At 43.8% G+C, this 18159-nt stretch overlaps 2 protein-coding genes across 10 annotated transcripts in view; one reads left to right on the forward strand and one right to left on the reverse strand.

The window, feature by feature from the left end:
• nid2a (nidogen 2a (osteonidogen)) overlaps nt 1-6209 on the reverse strand; it is a 28985-nt gene extending 22776 nt beyond the window's left edge. For 2 of the 9 annotated variants that reach the window (XM_084003960.1, XM_084003963.1), the window contains exons 1-3: nt 5790-6207; nt 4899-5084; nt 4607-4723 (exon numbers count right to left, since the gene is read on the reverse strand). In XM_084003960.1, the coding sequence (XP_083860086.1) occupies nt 4607-4723; nt 4899-5084; nt 5790-5990 (504 nt within the window). In that variant the 5' untranslated portion in view covers nt 5991-6207. Of the gene's footprint in view, nt 1-4606; nt 4724-4898; nt 5085-5789 lie in introns of all 9 variants that reach the window. The other 7 variants (XM_084003964.1, XM_084003958.1, XM_084003962.1 and 4 more) reach the window with 5 other exon arrangements.
• Nucleotides 6210-7987: 1778 nt separating this feature from the next.
• ptger2a (prostaglandin E receptor 2a (subtype EP2)) lies at nt 7988-17467 on the forward strand. The gene is made up of 3 exons (XM_084003965.1): nt 7988-9633; nt 10150-11049; nt 15460-17467. The coding sequence occupies exons 2-3, from the start codon at nt 10219-10221 to the stop codon at nt 15742-15744; spliced, it is 1116 nt and encodes a 371-aa protein (XP_083860091.1). The 5' UTR covers nt 7988-9633; nt 10150-10218; the 3' UTR covers nt 15745-17467.
• Nucleotides 17468-18159: the final 692 nt, after the last annotated feature.

The raw sequence follows: 18159 nt of genomic DNA on the forward strand, positions 1-18159 counted from the left end.
AATGTTAAATGAGATAATACATCAAGTGAGAAATCCACAGGCACTTCAGCATTGGCTTCACTCTTCACAACCACCTGGGTCAATACTATTCCCATGTTTGCACAGGAATTAAGAATCTGGCTCTAGCTCAATATTGAGTTTACACACATGGTCAACGCTCTCATCTTCCTCTTGGCAAGAATGGAAATAAGCACATTTCCCCCGAATGTCAAACTATTCTATAAGTATACTAACTATATAACTAGACTCTGTCTGTGTGGTCATTTGTCTGTCTGTGTGTGAAGTAGTGCTGGTGTGCTTTACACACTCACAGCTGGAAGACAACAAATAGCAGCCAACACACATCAAAGACTTTGAGACAGCGTGGAGCTCAGTATGAGTGTGTGTGTGTGTGTGTGTGTGCGCTCTGGCAACCCCCCGCCATCCAACCTGCAGGCATTTTGTCACACCTTTTTTTTTTTCTTCTTTTTTTTAAGTGCGTGTCTTCACACCCCTAACATTGACCAGACACACGCACAGACGCTAATTGTCTCCGGGACAACAAATGTTTGTTGTCTGGGTCGTCCTTCAAGGTAACATCATCCGTCTGCTGGGTTTAGTCATTCACGGTGGGGGTCTGAGAGTCTGGAGACCCCCACCAGCTTCACTGAATATACACAAAGCACATCCAGACAGCTGTGGGGCAACAAAACACTATATTTATTCAGAAACGAGATTCCAACGAGCAAAGTCAATTTTCACATTTTCATTTTGAACGTCTCATCTCACTCAAGAATCAGCAAAAAAAACCCACAAATTTCAACTTTATTACTATCAGAACTAGGATATCATGAAAAATGATCTCTACTGTGCATTATGTGATGTAGAGGAGGGCTGTTCGATTTTGCCCAAAAATAAAATCCTGATTTTCTTCTCTCAAAATCCTATTTTCGATTACGATTACTTTGGGAAATGACAAAATTATGACGAAATTATTTCAAATATGCTGTTTTTTATTGAACATTTTGCAAATAATTTCCCCATTGGGATTTGAGTGCAAACCTTGCTCTTATTAAACAAAAAATCACTAAAGGGATTAATATAAAGAACAATTAATGAACTTTTGCCATCTGGCTTTGCTCCATGTTATCTTCTTGTCGAGCTCTTGTAAACAAAAAAAACAAACAATCCCTTTGGGATTAAGAGAAAAACCTCACTTTCACATGTATCGATTTTCACGTTTTTAACATCGTCCTAACTACATAATCGCGATTACGATTTAAAATCGATTAATCGAACAGGCCTAATGTAGAGGTTTTTAAATATTTAATATTAAAAATGTTTTATTTCAATGTATATTTAAAAAAACTTAAAGCTGAAAGGCTCAAGATGATTATTCAAAAACTTTAACTCGAAAAATGATTAAATGATAGAATAAAAATAAACTATCTACAAAACCAAGGGTGCCGCCCAGCCACTTTATCCACCCGTCGCTCCTCCACAGCCCAAATATGGTCACTTCTTTTCACTGGTTGCAAAAAGGCTTCAAAACCGCAGCGCACAAACCAACGGGTGACGTCACCATGACTACGTCCACGTCTTAATTTAGTTTAGTCTACTCGGCTTGACCAAAGACCGTTTAATGGATTTCCCATCTTGCCTGCGTTTCAAATAAGTGACTCTGTAACAAATGTTCTGAATCACGGTTTCATCATCTGGTGCGGGAGACCGCTTGGCTTGGGCTGGGACAGCCAGAGGAAAGGAGAGAGACGGAGAGACATTGAGGCTGAACGCACTGCACTTGTTTGTTGGTTGCCTGTTTGCTTCGGACAGCTGCAAACAGGCAAAAAGAGAAGGAGAGCAGCTGCAGGCCAGTTGCCAGCCTCGCCAGAGTGCTACAAACGGAACTGCCTACAGCGTGGGAACTGGCGCACACACACACACACACACACACACACACACACACACACACCAGGCTTGTGGCCAGGAACAGTCCAGTCAGTATTCCACTGTTGTCATATGAAAATCGCCGCTCCGACCTTCCGATTGGCTTTCCTGTTATGACTTCAGCTCGACTCAAAAGGATTCCCTGCTCTCCTTAAGCTCGAGGAAATTGCACGACGTCGGGGTTTTACCAACGCTCTGTGATCAACGTCGAGGACACATGTCGGTTAAAACCGGCTGCTTTTCTTAGATCCTGACCGGTTTGTGAACATGAACATCCTCATCCCGCAGCTACAAACCATCATGTACTAGTAATTAGTAGCCGTCAAAATCCAAAAAGCCGCCTCAAGTCTGTGCTTAAACCGTATGAAAGCTGAAATTCAGAGCTTTGAACAAGGATGAGCATATTCCAAGTGATGCACCCGGTGTCACTGCAAGCCCCCTCCCCCCAGAAACAACAAACAACACTAAAAGAAACAATAGTTCCTATTGTGCTGCAGAAAAGAAGAGGAGGCCATAGGAAGAAAAGCAAAGATCCAACAGAGCAGTGCACTTATTCATGCATTCAGTCTCCTAATATGCTGTTCAACCTACACAACCGGCCTTTTTTGGCACAAACATCAGCTCATAGGGCTGCTTATATACAAGAATGCTTTCAGGAAAGGTTCAATGTGCAATAGTGTGTCCTCCCTCCCTACAAGCTAGACGAAATACAGACAGGAAGTTGATTCCTGCTGCTGAGAATAATTCACGGGAGACGAACCGTGGAACAGCATCCGCTAACATGACAGGTGTGAAGAAGGATTAGCAATATGCTGCTCAAAGTGAAGCCTTTGTCGACACGGAGAGGGCCAGATTGTCTGCGTAAATGGCTCTGGTCATTAGTCGTCCACAACGGAGCGTGTGTTATAGGTTTCAAGAGGAGCAAATTACTTTCCAATTACGGTAATAGCCTCTTTAAGACTCATTTCATGGAAAACACGACCCCACTTCTTCGGGGATGTGAACTCTCTGGTGTGTTTTCCTGTTTTTTCTTCCCCTCGCGGGCTCCTCTCATCTCCATATCCGAGCCCCGAACGCCACGCGGTGTTCCTCCCCCGCCGTGCCGTCACCCCGACACACACACACACACACCTCAGGTTAATCAGTTCACACACACATGCCGCTCCACCCCCGACGCACCCCACCCAGCACCCCTGGCTAATCACTTCAAAGGAAGATGCTATCAGTCCGAAGGGAGACCCACTGGAGCAAATCCCAGAGCCAGACCGCTCCGATCTGACAACAAGACTCTCTTAGCACGTTCAGAGGAGGACACCAGCCTCTAATCAGCATTTCACCGCCATTGGACACTTCACTCATTTGTCCGTTTGGCAATCAAGATGAGCCCTCGGTATGGAGGAGCGTCGCGAGAGGCTAATAAGGCAATTTGAATGTTTTGCTTTTGATCAATCAGGAAGAAAGGAGGAGGCATAAAAGAAACCAGACCAGGAGAGTCAAGAGAAAGGACAAACAGATGAGAGGGAGGGAGAGACGCAGAGATCTCCTGGGGTTTTTTCCCCTCTCCTTTCATCCCTCCCTCCCACATGCTACAAACTCAGAACAACAAAGCACTGTTTGTTTGATCGATAAGTTCAGTCGGCCCGGGCTTTACTTGGAGACTTTCCCAAAGACGAACTCAAACAAAAGCCTCGAGATGACGCTTTCGTTTACAAGGCGAGCTATAGAAATGTAGAACGTGCAGAGTTAGAAGGATGTGTGCATTTAGGGGGCAGCGAGGGTCCAATGCAAGATGCTTTTGAACTGCATTATGGGAAGTGTAGGATCCAGTCGTTAAGCACCTTCATACATATATACTTGAGGAATCTGGAGAATTATGTGAATAATGAATGGAAATTGACTTGGGTTTGAATAGAGCTGTTATTTCAAGGATGTCCCCTATAATTAGCGCCAAATGACACGCTTCTTTCCAGGACAATAAGTGGAAGATTACGGATGTGTAAATTAAAGTGCTCAAACTGGGAGGCGTGCCTACCCAGGGGGCCGCGGGAGAGCTGAAAGAAGGTGGGGACGTGAGCCAAAGATGGTGAAAGGGGCAGGTGCATGTCAGTGGTCGAAAAACACTTTACGCCTTTAAAGACTCCTTTTAAAGGAATTAAAAATTAAATTTGGTGCCAACACGTTTACTAGAGGAGTATTTTAATGGTAAAGTTAAGTGGAAGTCCACCAGAGCATGTGAGCTTCAACGGTCGAGGCATGTTTGTGTCTACCTGCGTGTGACGGGATAACGAGTCGGGAGGGGCACTTTGATGACCTTTAAAGATGACCTTTGACCTCTTGAAAGGGTTAAGAGGCAGATTAGGAGGGGAAGGGGAATGACAAATAGACCCCCCCACACCCAAGGCTGATTATAAGTGATGCACATCCTCCAGGAATTTGGGATTGTGAGCTAAAACACACTTTAATGATGATAAAATGAGCTCATTCAGTCTTAAATCAATAAACAGATGACAGATGGGATGATGTATGATGTTATCCCGGATCAAAAACACTCACAATAAGCTCATTATTGGGATTATAGGAAATATTGTGACTTGAAAATGCCATTTTCAGCATATTTTGATGATTATCTGGATAATATCGTGGAATTGAAATAATTTCACATCACAATTTTCCATCTTACCTTGTGTGAAGGTCCTGTGGTCCGGGTTTGTTCTTCGTACGCCGCGACGTTCTCCCACGTTGCAACCACGGCATGTGTGGGAGTGAACTTTGCATCTGGGAACCCTCGATGTACTTCCTGGGCGAGCAGATGAATGAATGAATGAATGGCGGCGGGTGGGGGGGGACAAAAAGGAAAGATGGAGTGTACAATGGATTGAACTAATGGATGAACTGGAAAAAGGAAGATCTGTAGTTAAGTGGCATTCATCTCTACATTTAACCTTTTCCAAGACACCAAAAGTCTGACAGACCTGGGCCACTCTGTTGAGAACACTGGGCGTCTCCGTCACCCGGTAGTAGATCTGTCCTCGCCCTCCGCTGGTGTCGATGTCGGCGAGGAACGGCGCCACCACGGGGAAGTCCGTGGGGAAGCCGTCATCGACGTACTGCTTCTCCATCGGCAGGTCCTGGGCTGATATGATCCCGTTGGTAGCCACCTGGAGACGCAGACAAGACGCCGATTCATAATGAAATATCTGAACCCACGGACCCGGCTAATGAACCCGCATCGCCTCATAAAACACTGGGAGCTCTGGGAACTGTTAGAATCCCCTCATGGATCCACATAATGAAGCCCTGGATCCCCCTCATAAACCACTGGAACCTCCTCAAGGACCTCGGAGCTGGATCCCTGATTGTGCGCTCCAAACAGTCAAACCACACAACTGTGACCTACTTGATGTGTAATAGAGCATTAAACACACTCTTAGCGGTTTATACCCGCGTTGGTGAATATTTAACCAACGGGATGAAGCAAAGTACTGGTACTTTTGTACTATATTATTGTATTAGAACTACATATGTGATTCATTCAACTTCCTGTTCAAGATCATACAAGATCATGGAAAACCTAAGGCTGATTTAACCTCTAATATGTCATCATCATTTATTAGTTGATAATATTTTTAGCGATTTTAATCTGCAAAGTACTTGAGAAGTTACTTTCCATCACTTTTTTTAACTTTACTTTACTTGTTACGGAGTATCAGCTGCTATTTAACCGATATATTTATCTTCCAGATGAAACCCACATAAAACGCCACTCCGATGAATCACACATGTTAAATAAATCGCTCCATTTGACACCACAATAAAACGCCGCACACATCACGTGCACGCGCGTGTGCATGACGCGTACTCACGTAGAGCTGGGAGAAGAGGGAGTCGTAGAAGTACAAGGGTCTGGGCAGAGGCAGCACCCTGGAGGTCTCGTCGTCGCCCTCCGCCAGGACCAAGTCTCCGCTCAGAGTGCCGTACGGGAACATGTCAGCGCGCCGGATGGCCGCGACCGCGCCGCAGCTCCAGCACAGCAGACACGCAGCCAGGATCCGGCCTCTCTCCATCGTGGAGCTGGGGGGCCGAGTGAGCAGCTGGGAGCCGAAAGGAGAGAGCAACAGATGGGACTCGGAGAGGGCAGCAGAAAGACGGGGAACTCTCCTCCTCCTCCTGTCCAGCGAGCCCCCGACGCTCCGCGGGGAGAGAGGGGAGGGGGGCGGAGCTTGGGCCCGCTGTGATTGGTCGGAGGCGGGTTGAGTGACAGCGGGACCGGCGCTGGAGGCAACATCTGGCTCGGATTAGACTGAAGACAAATAGAGCGTTTTTTAATCCGGATGTAACTCTATCTGTTTCACAACAATGAAGCAGAGACATTGTGTAATTTAGACACACACACACACACACACACACACACACACACACACACACACACACACACACACACACACACACACACACACACACACACGATAGAAGTGGAAACACCCACCTAAAACAATACACAATCTAAATGATAATATAATCCCTCAAGATTGATATCTGCAAAACGTGTTTAAATGTAATGGTTATTTATTATTATTATTACTATTATTATTATTATTAGCGCCTATTCATTTGGGATTTCCAACATTTTTAAAAATTGTTTGCTGCTCTTCGATTAATCTCTCAATTATGATTGTATTGAAGTTGTTTCTGTGTTAGTGTAACTATCTTTTCATACAGGGCATGAATGCAACCTTAAAAAAATTTAGCCTTGTGCGCCGCCTAGTGTCTGCAACAGCATATGGCAGTATAGAGCAGGTACAATGTACTCCAGCAACTTGGATTTGAGACTAGAGCTCAATTCATGAAATAAAAAAATAAAAAAATCGACTAGTATGTTATTATTCCTATCATTCAATCATCCCAAAAGAAAAAAGAGCTACACTGAGCCTCATACTTTTGATTCATTTATTTATTTATTGTTTTATTATTATTCGAATAACTTTATTACTATTTATTCTCTCATATTCACATTTATTCTATTTTTTAAATGATCTAACTTGTGTGTATGCAGTAAAGTCTGTCTACTGATAAGCAGAAGCACCCTAAATTACCTAATAATTCAAATTATTATTGATATTAATAATAATTATCAGCATGAATAACGTGTGGTGAGGTAGTAGTACTGCAGCTGGTGCTACTACTACTATTGTGTCTACTACTACTGTTAGTACTGCAACTTCTGCTACTACTACCACTACTTCAACAACTACTACAACTATTGCTGCTGCTTTTACTGTTGCTACTACAATTGCAGCTTTCTTGTATTTATCCAGAGCAACCTACAGGTGGCAGCAAAGGCCAGGCTCAGATCAGCACCCAGACCTCACTGTGCTTTTAGTCGGTGTAAACTATAATGTATGTTTGACTCTTGTCTTTTATAGCCTGTCACATTACAATTGTGTCATCTGATCACACGTTTGCATTTGGATTAGGCGCTCTCAACGAACTGCAGCACAGGAAATACACAATTGATCATATTTCACTCAAACTAATGTGAACGATGACTAAAGTTCACTCATTGCCGTCTAATCTGACCACGTTTTCCTGCATTTCCGTGTGTAATTACAGGCCGCCGACATCAAATATTTATCTCAATCGATGAACTCATCAATAATTCAAACAAGCATTAGCAGACTGGACACACACACACACACACACCAATGGATTTTGATGGAGGGAGGAGAAATGAAGCCTCGCTGTGGGATTCTGAATGTGTGTGTGTGTGTGTGTGTGTGAGAGAGAGAGAGAGGCAGACAGTAGAGTGACACTAACAATACATACAGCACTTGTCAGCACTTTGTCTGATGCAAAGCTCTCAACAAAAGGCTGTTTACCAGCAGAGCAGGCCATACGATGTGTGGATTAAAACTCTGATGAATAATTGAAGTGCTTCTAAACAGAGAAAGATGTCGCCTCACGGGTGGATCAGGAGGTTTCTAAAAAAATCTGGATTCTTAGCAGAGTTCATAGTTTCGTTTTTATGGACTGACTACTAATTCCACTACCAAGTGGAAATAAAATATGTCGCAATAGTGCTTTAAAAACAATAAAATCCTTGGATGAAAACCATGGAAACAGTTGCTCTGGCATTACAAAATAACAATAATATGACGTAGAATAAAAGAAGAAAGTAAATTAAAAGGTAAGGAAATGAAGACAAGAAATGGATGAAAATGAAGGGGAGGCAAGTGAGAGGAATGGAATTAAAAGGAATTTAAAAGGGAAAAGTACAGAAAATAGAGGAAAATACAAGACATACAAAGAAAGGGAAGTGAGAGAGGAAAGGGAAGAAATAGGAAGGAAAACAAAAGGTAAAGAAATAAAAGGAAAGGGAGGGAAAGGAAGCGAAAATAGAGGAAAGACAGGAAAGAAAAGAAAAGGAAAACAGGTAAGGGAAACGACAGAAAATGAAATACAGTAAAGGAAAGGAGATCAAAGTAAGGCATGGGAAAGGAATGGTATTTTGCAGCGAGGGCAGAGGACAAGGTGAGGACCAAATATAGAGCAAGGGTAAAAGCAGAGAGGCTGAGGAAACAAAGGGAGGGAGAGAAGATAAAAAGAGGCAGGAAGGAGAAACACATGCTGTCAGGAAACTAAAAATACGCTTCAGTCCTGTGTACTGTACGTGAATCACCGTGTGGCCATACATCCAAGAGTTCACCCGCTGAAGTTTGAGCAACTTTCAAACGTCTGAGGTCATTCTGCAGAGAGGAAGCAGATATGGCATAATGGCGGTATATCGCAATTAAGGACCCGTTAATGGGTCTGAAAAAGCACTCACGGGCTTTCAGCATCCATCGCGGCCTAAAATGTTAGGATGCTGTTGGGCAATTTATCCTGCTTTGAAAATGGGGGGAAATAGAGCAATTAGAATAACATTTTAATGCACATGAGGGTTTTTTGTAGCTTATTGTAAGTCTGCTAAATGCCCTAAATGTAAATGTAAATTAATTTCACGAAATGTACTTTACTTCAAGTAAGAAAGACTAATTTGTCCACCAACACATATTCCCAAAATATAATTTTTTATAATTATAATAATAAAAATGAAAATAAATAGGTAAGTAAAATAAATTTACTGATACCTGTTGTTTATTTAAAACTTTATGTAGCAGCTGAGGGTGATGCTTGTAGCCTTTCAGCTATAGCTCCAGCCTGTGTGTGCGCGCGCGGTGGGTGTACCGTGTGACGTCACCGCATCGTTCGCTGTACCCCGGGTCCATTCATCCAGACCTCGCCACAGTGCCGCGCGCCTCGCCCTCTCCGCACCTCGCGCTCTCCCCGGCAGCGGCGTTCCAAGTCGAACGGGCTACTTTCGCCTCCCGCGCGGACACGCAAGTTGTCAAACAGGTGAGAACTTTACTTTGGAGGCGTTTCAGCGCGCGGACGTGACGCCTCGCGCTCTTTTCTCACGCGGACGACCCCGTTTATCTCGGAATAAAATACAACTCGTACAACCTCGCCTGTTGTCTCCCACCCTCGATTCATGCAAAGTGACTTCACTCGCACTTTCTACAACGCGCTGCCGGCCGTCCGCGAACGCAACACCTGGACACATCTGGAGGAGCTCTCCTTTGTGTTTGGGGAACACTTCCACACGTGTTGGTGTCTTTTTGGGGCCCCAAACTCGAAGCAGGCATCACCGGAGTGGAACGGAGTACGTAGGTGAGTCACACATGTACACGAGTGGAATGGATGAGATGTGAAACAGTATGTGTGCCAATAAGCTACAGAGCACACACCCACATCTTCCAAATAAGCAGAACTGCAGAAAATCCTGTGTGAACCGCGGCTTTAGAAACTGTCATATCTTCATAGAAGAGGAAGGACGCCGGCTTTCACAACTCCAAAGAGCACTGAACTAGAGTTCAAGCCCGGGGATTTTGTTCAGCAAATGCAAAATGCCCTTTTTTTCCTGCTCTACGAGAGGAAGAAGATGCTCTCCCTTTTGTTTGTGTATGCGTGGGATCAGATAAGTTAGACAAAGTTGTGCAAATGCAGCACTAGAGTGGTGTGGACAGCGGACACTGTTGACATGGAGTCAAAACAAGAGTAAGATGAGATATCATCCTTGATAAATGATGCAGCAGCTCCCCGGGCCAAGCAATAGGAAGTAAATGTTGCTATTTTATGCAGCAAAATAGCTCTATATTCATCTGTTTCTTCTCCCTGTCTGTTTAGGATGGCTCCCGACAACTTCTTAAGGATACGTTTTTGACTCAAAGCACGTCTTCCCTTCTTAAATCAGCCATGGCGGTCGCAAATGACTTGGACATCTGCCACAGCAAGCTCTACATCGACTCCACCAAGAGCCCGCTGATCAGCGCCATCATGTTCGCCGCGGGCATCTTCGGCAACGTGGCCGCCCTGCTGATCCTGGAGATCCGGCGGCGCCGGAACACGAGGGCCGGGGACAAGTGGCACTGCTCGCTGTTCCAGGTGCTGATCACGGCGCTGGTGCTCACCGACCTGGCGGGGACTTGCCTGGTCAGCCCGCTGGTGCAGCTGTCGTATTCGCACAACATGACCTTGGTGGGGATGTCGTCCGAATCCCACAGCGTGTGCGCGTACTTTGGCGTCAGCATGACCTTCTTCAGCCTGGCCACCATGTCGCTCCTCTTCTCTATGGCTCTAGAGCGGTGCTTCGCCATCGGGTACCCCTACCTGTACAGCCGGCACGTCACCAAGAAGTGTGCCTACATCGCAATCCCCGTGGTGTTTCTGTTATGTACGTTATTCTGTCTGCTCCCCTTCGCGGGGTTCGGTAAATATGTACAATACTGCCCTGGAACGTGGTGCTTCATTGACATGAACCCTAAGGGAAGGGAGGACCGGGTCTACGCCAACCTGTACGCCACCCTCATGCTAGTGCTGGTGCTGAACATCGTGGCGTGCAACGGGTTCGTGGTGTACCAGCTGTTCAGGATGTACCGGCGGAGGAGGAGGAACTGCGGCTCGATGGTCTCGACCGCGAGATCCGGCAGCGACCGCAGGGCGATGTCCATGGCTGAGGAGGTGGAGCATCTCATCCTGCTGGTCTTCATGACCATCATCTTCATCATCTGCACGCTGCCCCTGGTGGTGAGAGGACAGCACACACGCATGCTTTTACTGCAGACGGCAAATCCACTCTCTTAAAACGCATGTATCAGATGATTAGGTCAGTTAGTCAATACCAGTCAAAGCAGAAAATGATGAGTCAGCAGTTCTCGTGGGACTGCTGACTGACATTGATGCACAGGGTCGCCACGTCAAATAAACAGGGGTCGTTTAATATCGCCTTGTTTTGAATTCTTGGATAACTTCTAACAAATAATCCTCAAGATGAACAATATTATATTTTATAGAAATGATGGGGTTTTGATCAAACAATCAGATTACCTTGACCTTTTCCCCCCACATCATTGAGTTTAAAGGAAAATATTAATCACCATTTTTATTATTTCTACTGTGAAGTCAATAGAGGAACGAGATTAGAAACGCTGATATATCTATTCTGTATTTTTCTCACACGCTTATGACTGGAATCAGTCAATCAGTTAGCATGGAACGAGTGACTTCACATACGCTGCATATCTGTAAATGGCCTTTAAAATTCAAATCCAAAGATTTGATCAGGAAGCAATCTGAACAGAGAACACAATAAGCACATAATGGTTTGTCTCAGATGATGTAATTATAAACCAGCAACCTTTTCAGACGTCCTGGTTGCAAACAGCCGGAAAGGGAAAGGGGAAATCATTCTAATATGGGTTTTTTTTCATGGCCGAGGAAAGTTGATTACTCGGCAAGTTGATTTAGTCGTCATCCACTGATGAGCCATTTTGTCGAGTGCGACTCCTGGCAATCTGCGGTCAATCTTCGGATTTCAAAAGGTTAAAACTTTGCCAGCAGTATATGATGCTGTGCCCTTTAACAAAGAGCACTAACGAAAATGCGACCTGGAGCACAGTTGCATCTCAGCTTCTGCACCACACTTAACATAACAGCATCCACAACATCACAAACTCACACCATAAATGAAGTATATTTTGACACTACAAAATACTTTAAGCCTACTAAAGCTATTTAAACGTTGTACTTAGTGGGCACGGTCTGTATCACAGATTATAGGATTAAAATCTCTTTCTGCAAATTAGCACCTAAACCCACAAGCAGCCTTATGACGCCTTTCCAGGGTCCTTGAAAAGGAGGCACAATCACCTCTTTGTTAATAATTCAGATGTTATTGGCTTTTATTTCCACATCCTATTGTGGTGAGGAGGCATGGGACAATCTGAAAATCCCATGTGATGGTTGTCCTCGCCAAAATAATGGCATGGGTATCAATAGATCTAAAAAAAGGATTTTAAAATAACTACATATTCAATTCTGATCGATCAGCTGGAGAAATACACATCTTGCACATCTCCAATGTTATTATAGTTGATATTTAACGACACAAACCTGAGGAAATGTATCACATATATTAAATACATCACATAAGAGCCTTATATAAACACTCCACTGTCCAGCCAGCAATGTGACAGCAGAGCCGGATCAGATAACATTTTTCTGCTGGGCCTTCTGGGAGGCTGGTGTTTGTTTATCTGTGATTGAATTTAAAATGTGAGACAACAGAAAAGGAGACGCGTAGCCTGAGAGGCAGACAGAGGAAGATAGAGTGAAAGGATCCAACTAGAACACAGGAATGGCATTCAAATGTGGAATATAAATATGTACTTTAAATGAAAACAAAAAAGAGATCAAGTCATTTTCGCGTGTGGATACACTGCTCTCACATTGTGGTAAAACCTCATGAAAAACAGCCCCCAAAGTTAAGATGAAGAGATTATCACCTCTGACTGACGTCGATGCTCAGCACACAGAATTACAGTTGAAAACAGCATTCTTGAAAATGAAGACGGAGACACAGAGTGTCGTTCCGTGACCATTAACCTCATTACAGCTAGACTTTTTTCACGCTTCCTGTCGGTGCCGGGAGAGGAGGAGAAAACGGGCTCATTTCACAACTGATCCTGGCTAAACAAAAGAATCTGTCTCCACACACACACACACACACACACCAACACTAACCCTCACCTACTCTGTTTCTGGCACAACCGTAACAATCTCATGTGGTTTTGTTTAACCGCATCGGGAGCAGCGGGGGAGAAAATGTGCAGAAGTGAGCTTTTTAGTGAGGTCTTTCACCCGTCAGACTAACAGCTGCCGATGGGCCCTCGAGCAAGATTCTTAAGTGTGGTTTTTTGTAGATGGCTGGGAAGGTGGCCGTTGTCTTCAAGGCAACAACTCAGCCACTGAGGTGTGTGACTGAGCAACAGGAAGATGAGATTGGTGTCAAACGCAACCACCGCCGTAGTAAGGAAATCAGGCACTAGAACCCTCGACTGTGTATAAGAAGTGGATGTAGTCATGGTGACGGCCTCTGTTGTTTTGTGGACTACGGTGATAAAAGCCTCAAGTTCTGCATTGTTGGCCATGCAATCTTTGCAACCAGTGAAGGAAGTGACCATATTTGGACTGTGGAGGAGCGACGGGTGGATCTGATCAACACAAGCAGCAGAGCAGCACCCTTAATGAATCTGGATCCATCTGGATTCCGGTGTGCAGCTGTTAGCAAAGTTAGCATAATTCAAGGTGTTAAAGTCAGCAGGTAGCTCCGCCCCCTAAAGCATCCCCTGCTTTCTGGTCTGTTGGACTCTAAATGCACCATAATGGACTAAATGAACACCATGCTGGATTGAAGAAGACTTGAAACTAGAGATTGAGACCATAAACTCATGTTTACAATGTTTACTGAGATAATAAGAGAGAAGAAGGCTAATTTTCTCACAGACTTCTATACAACCAGTTCTTTTTACAACCAGAGGAGACGCCCCCTGATGGCCAGCAGAGAGAATGCAAGTTTAAGGCACAACAAGGAAGTTGAACCTGAGTCAGCGAAGAAGAAAATGAGTAACGAGTATGAGACGTTCAAGAGAACAGGTGGGCGGGAGGCAGACGGAGGAGTGAAATTCAATGGAAAATTCTGCAAATGAAGTAGCAGCATGACAACCTGCTGTAAGGTCACTTTCCCTTCATATTTATTATTAAGTTATTGTTCCTCTCGGACCCCCAGAGACACCGGCAGCGGGAACGTCTCAACCTGTGAGCCAGTCACGGCTTCCATGGATTGTATTCATGTGTTGGTTCCCAACCTTGTGGACATCAGGGAGTGTACCGCTTTTCATCTCATCCAGTCGCTGCGGCGGTAGCTGCCATATTTCAACCACAGACAGGAAACAATGAATGAAATCAGCTGCTCATTCTTGGCGTCGCCGCTGTATACAGCTGTATTCAGCTGTATTCAACGGCAGTTTCCATTCCAGAAGGTCAAAGGCTTCGTAATACAGCGATTATGAGCCGGAGTTGCCCAAGAACTCACGTGACAAGTATGTGTAATAAACTGGAGCGAGGTGGAATGAAGTCCTTTTTTTCTCACCTTTTAACTTGGTTTAATATTGGAAGAAGGTTAACGGCTGCACATATTTATCATTTCACAAGGCAGGCATTAATTACCAAGATTAAAAACATGTTGTACATTTTATTATTCTGCTCTAAGGCATGGAGCATATTTTAGTTTAAATTTTAGTGCGATTCCTACAGGAATGGATTTTTTCGCAGATTTAGATGGAATTTTGTTAACATATTGGTAACATAAAAATAAGTGACTATGTGTTGCAGACCAAATCATGAAGCATGAATTATGTAGTAGCTTTTTATAATACCAGTCTGGTGCCAGAGGATAAAAATAGTTATTTGATCAAGTGGCTGTAAATTATGAGACATCCTGCACTCAGGTTTGTTTTATGATCCATTAGTGCATCAATATAGTCATAGACAGCGATACTAATTCTACGCTCCTCAGACCACTAAACACACCCATGTTCAAGGTGTGATTGATAGCCTTTGTTTGCCTCCGCTGCTCTGCTGAAAAGTAAACAAATGATGGCGAGAGTAATTCAAATATCCTCCAAGACGCCACTGTGTTCTCTGCAAACACCCTGTGTTGGGTGTTTCTGCACATTGGAGGTAGAAGGTTTTCATTATTACGTTCATTATTATTCAACAATAAGTTTGAGAGGAGGAAGCGGGAGCGGTGGTAGCTGTGAACACACCCTGACAGTACCTGAGAGTATCTTTATCTCTCACCGTGCCTTGGATGTGGTCGATGACTACCTTCCTGAACCGACAGGAACAGAAACAAACAAAAAAAGGTCACCGTTTGCTGAGATGTCCCACTTTCTCTATCATGCATTTGCATGTATGTGTTTGTGTTAACTCAACAGTGACATTTAAATATAAACAATCTAAACATGCGTGACACGTATCAGGATAACATCGCTATAGAGGGTTTATTGTGGGATTAAACCAGGATGTGGATGTCCGTGTGCCTGTCATTGATAGCATCTTATTCCTAATCCTCTCCGCTCTCTATCCATCTCTCAGATCCGGGTGTACATCAACTCCTTAGATCCTGACAATGAGTCTCACCAAATGGACCTGATTGCCCTGCGCTTCATCTCCGTCAACTCCATCATCGACCCCTGGATCTTTATCCTCCTCTCCCCCAGCGTGCTGCACTTTTGCTGGGCCTCAATTTGCCGGGCCCCCGAGTCCATCTCCAGACGCACCGTGTTTAAATCGTCCATGGCTAAAGAGGAGTGTCCGGCGAACCTCGAACTGTCTCACCCGACGTACACCGAGCATTTCCACTCCGTGGAAACTCGATGACCGGAACAGTTTATTATTACATATTTCTATTTATTGGACAGCGGGTTGGATAGCTGCATTTCCTTAAGCGGAGGGGTTCAGTGCTGGTGTTTCTTATCTCCACAATGGATGTGTTTCCGTTAGATAAGGGCCCTTTCTGTCCATTTAAACCACTTCCATCAGCTGGTGGCCTCCTCTTGCCATTTCCTGGGTGCTTCCATCCACTCCGAGCATTTCAGCTAAGCGTACGCACGTTGAATGCACACTGACCTCTCAACATTTCGCTGAGTCAAACGCTGCTTTCCGAACAATAGTGAAACACTACTTTTAACTGTTATATTTACTATGTTATTGTGCAGAGAACAGTCAAAACAAGTCCATATCAGGTGAAGAGAATAGAAACCAAGGTCTGTATTCATGTAGCTGAGCACAAAGTGACGACAAAAAAGAAAATAGGATTTATGTTTCCTTACAGTTAAGACAAGTTATTACACCACATCTGATTAGAGGTTCAATTCTATTAGGCCTGTTGATTTTACTGTCCAATATCACATCGAATAGAGCGAGTCGAACCTCACCTCCTCACTCAGGTAAAAGTGTCCTTTCTTGCTCACAGTCACTCTGAGAAGCTTCCTAAATCTAAAGCTAAATTAGGAGCTCTCTGAGAGGATACGGTTTATTAAAACGGCCCCTGGATAAACAAAAAGGAAGCAGATTATTGGGGAAAGTAAAGCGTTGCATCTGTCTGTAGGATACCGTGATATAATCTAGACATGAGGCGTGTTCACACAAGTGAACTATGTGATACGGTATCTCATCCCCACTGTGCTTCGTCGCCCCCGGTCTGCTGTGCTAACCTTTACCCTCGAGCTCCTACAGATTCCTGCTGGAAAGGTCAAAAGGGCAAAAGGCCTGAAGTGACCTTTTGGTGATAAGACTTCATTCAGGAAGAGTGATAAACATAACAAAACGGTTGTTGAGGTTGTATATTACTTCATTTATTTGTACATGTACATTATAAAGCATATAATATAACATTTTATAAAAAAGTTCAGACTGTAGTTACCTTTTGACTTGAAAACGTCTACATATATAAATGAATAGTATTCTTGCACAATCTGTAAGTGGCTGTAATTGCAATGCTGATTTAAAAAAATATAAATGATAGCACAGAATTGTAGCAAATGATGGTACTTTTTAGAGAGCGACCTTTTATCAAAAACCTTTTACAGGTCAGATTCTCGATATGTTCATTATTATTAAAAAATGCAACACAGCCGGGCTCTAATAAGATGATAATCTCATTTCATAAATGTAATAGTATTTATACAGTATGTAGCCTGTACGCTGTTGATCTAAATGGTGTGCTACCCTTTAAAAAGTACCATGCTTTGTCAATTTACTGTCATTTTAGGACTTGTTTTCTCTTGCCGGGTACTTTGTTCTGTTACGTAGCCTAAAAGTTATTCGGAAACTATGAGAAGAGCACCCTTTATTTTTCTCCGTCGCCTTAACAACTGAAATGCCATTTGAACGGCATTCGTTTTACTAGGGAACATCTTGAAATGTTATTTTTTTTTCGTTCAACGTGAGTCTTTTCTAGATAACCATCAATCATGTGGGACAAAGGATTTCCACTTAAGTAGCCCAGATGGAAAACGTCATGATGCGATTATGTATTCATTGATTGTTCAAACATGCATCAACTGCAGCTCAAGCAAAAAAAAAAAAACACAGAAAACAGTTCACCTAACACGTTAACATGAGAATGACTGATGAGTTTCCTGGAAAGGGGCCGGTTGTTTTCTCAACTTTTTTGGTGAAAGTCACATTCATAATGGGTCAGATTACACACCACCACGGGGGAGTCTAACTATTGCAGCATGGCTGCCCTTGAGATGAATCACATTCAAACAAGAAATTAAGCTACCGGTTTTGTTTTGTGAGATCTCTGGTCATAAATCTCTAAATAGAAAGTTCTGCAACAGAAACAAAACTATCTGTGGTTTTAGAGGATGCCAGAAAATGTGCGAGCGTCAGGTATGAGTATGTTACGGTAGAGCGGTGACAATATGGCTTTCGTGTCGTGAGAACATCAGTTTATGACCTCCGTTCGACTTCTGAGCTCCGCATCGAAATGTTACGACGACGTCTTACTGCTTCCTGTGGGTGTTAGGTGTGAGCTTCAGTGTGCCTGTGTTTTCCTGTGTTTAAGTGCAACTATTCCATACATGCTGGTGTGTCAGATAGGTGCAAGCTCATGTGTGTGTGTGCATGCCATTGTGTGTGTGAGAGAGACAGACAGCACTGAAATGTAATGTCAAACCAGAATGCTACCTGGACGTCTTGTACTCTGCAATTATAAAGTACTGTTGATGAAACTGAATGCACAAGTGTGTGTGTGTGTGTGTGTGTGTGTGTGTGTGTGTGTTATAT

Source organism: Eutrigla gurnardus (assembly GCF_963514095.1).
Source record: "Eutrigla gurnardus genome assembly, chromosome: 24".
NCBI classification, from domain to species: Eukaryota; Metazoa; Chordata; class Actinopteri; order Perciformes; family Triglidae; genus Eutrigla; species Eutrigla gurnardus.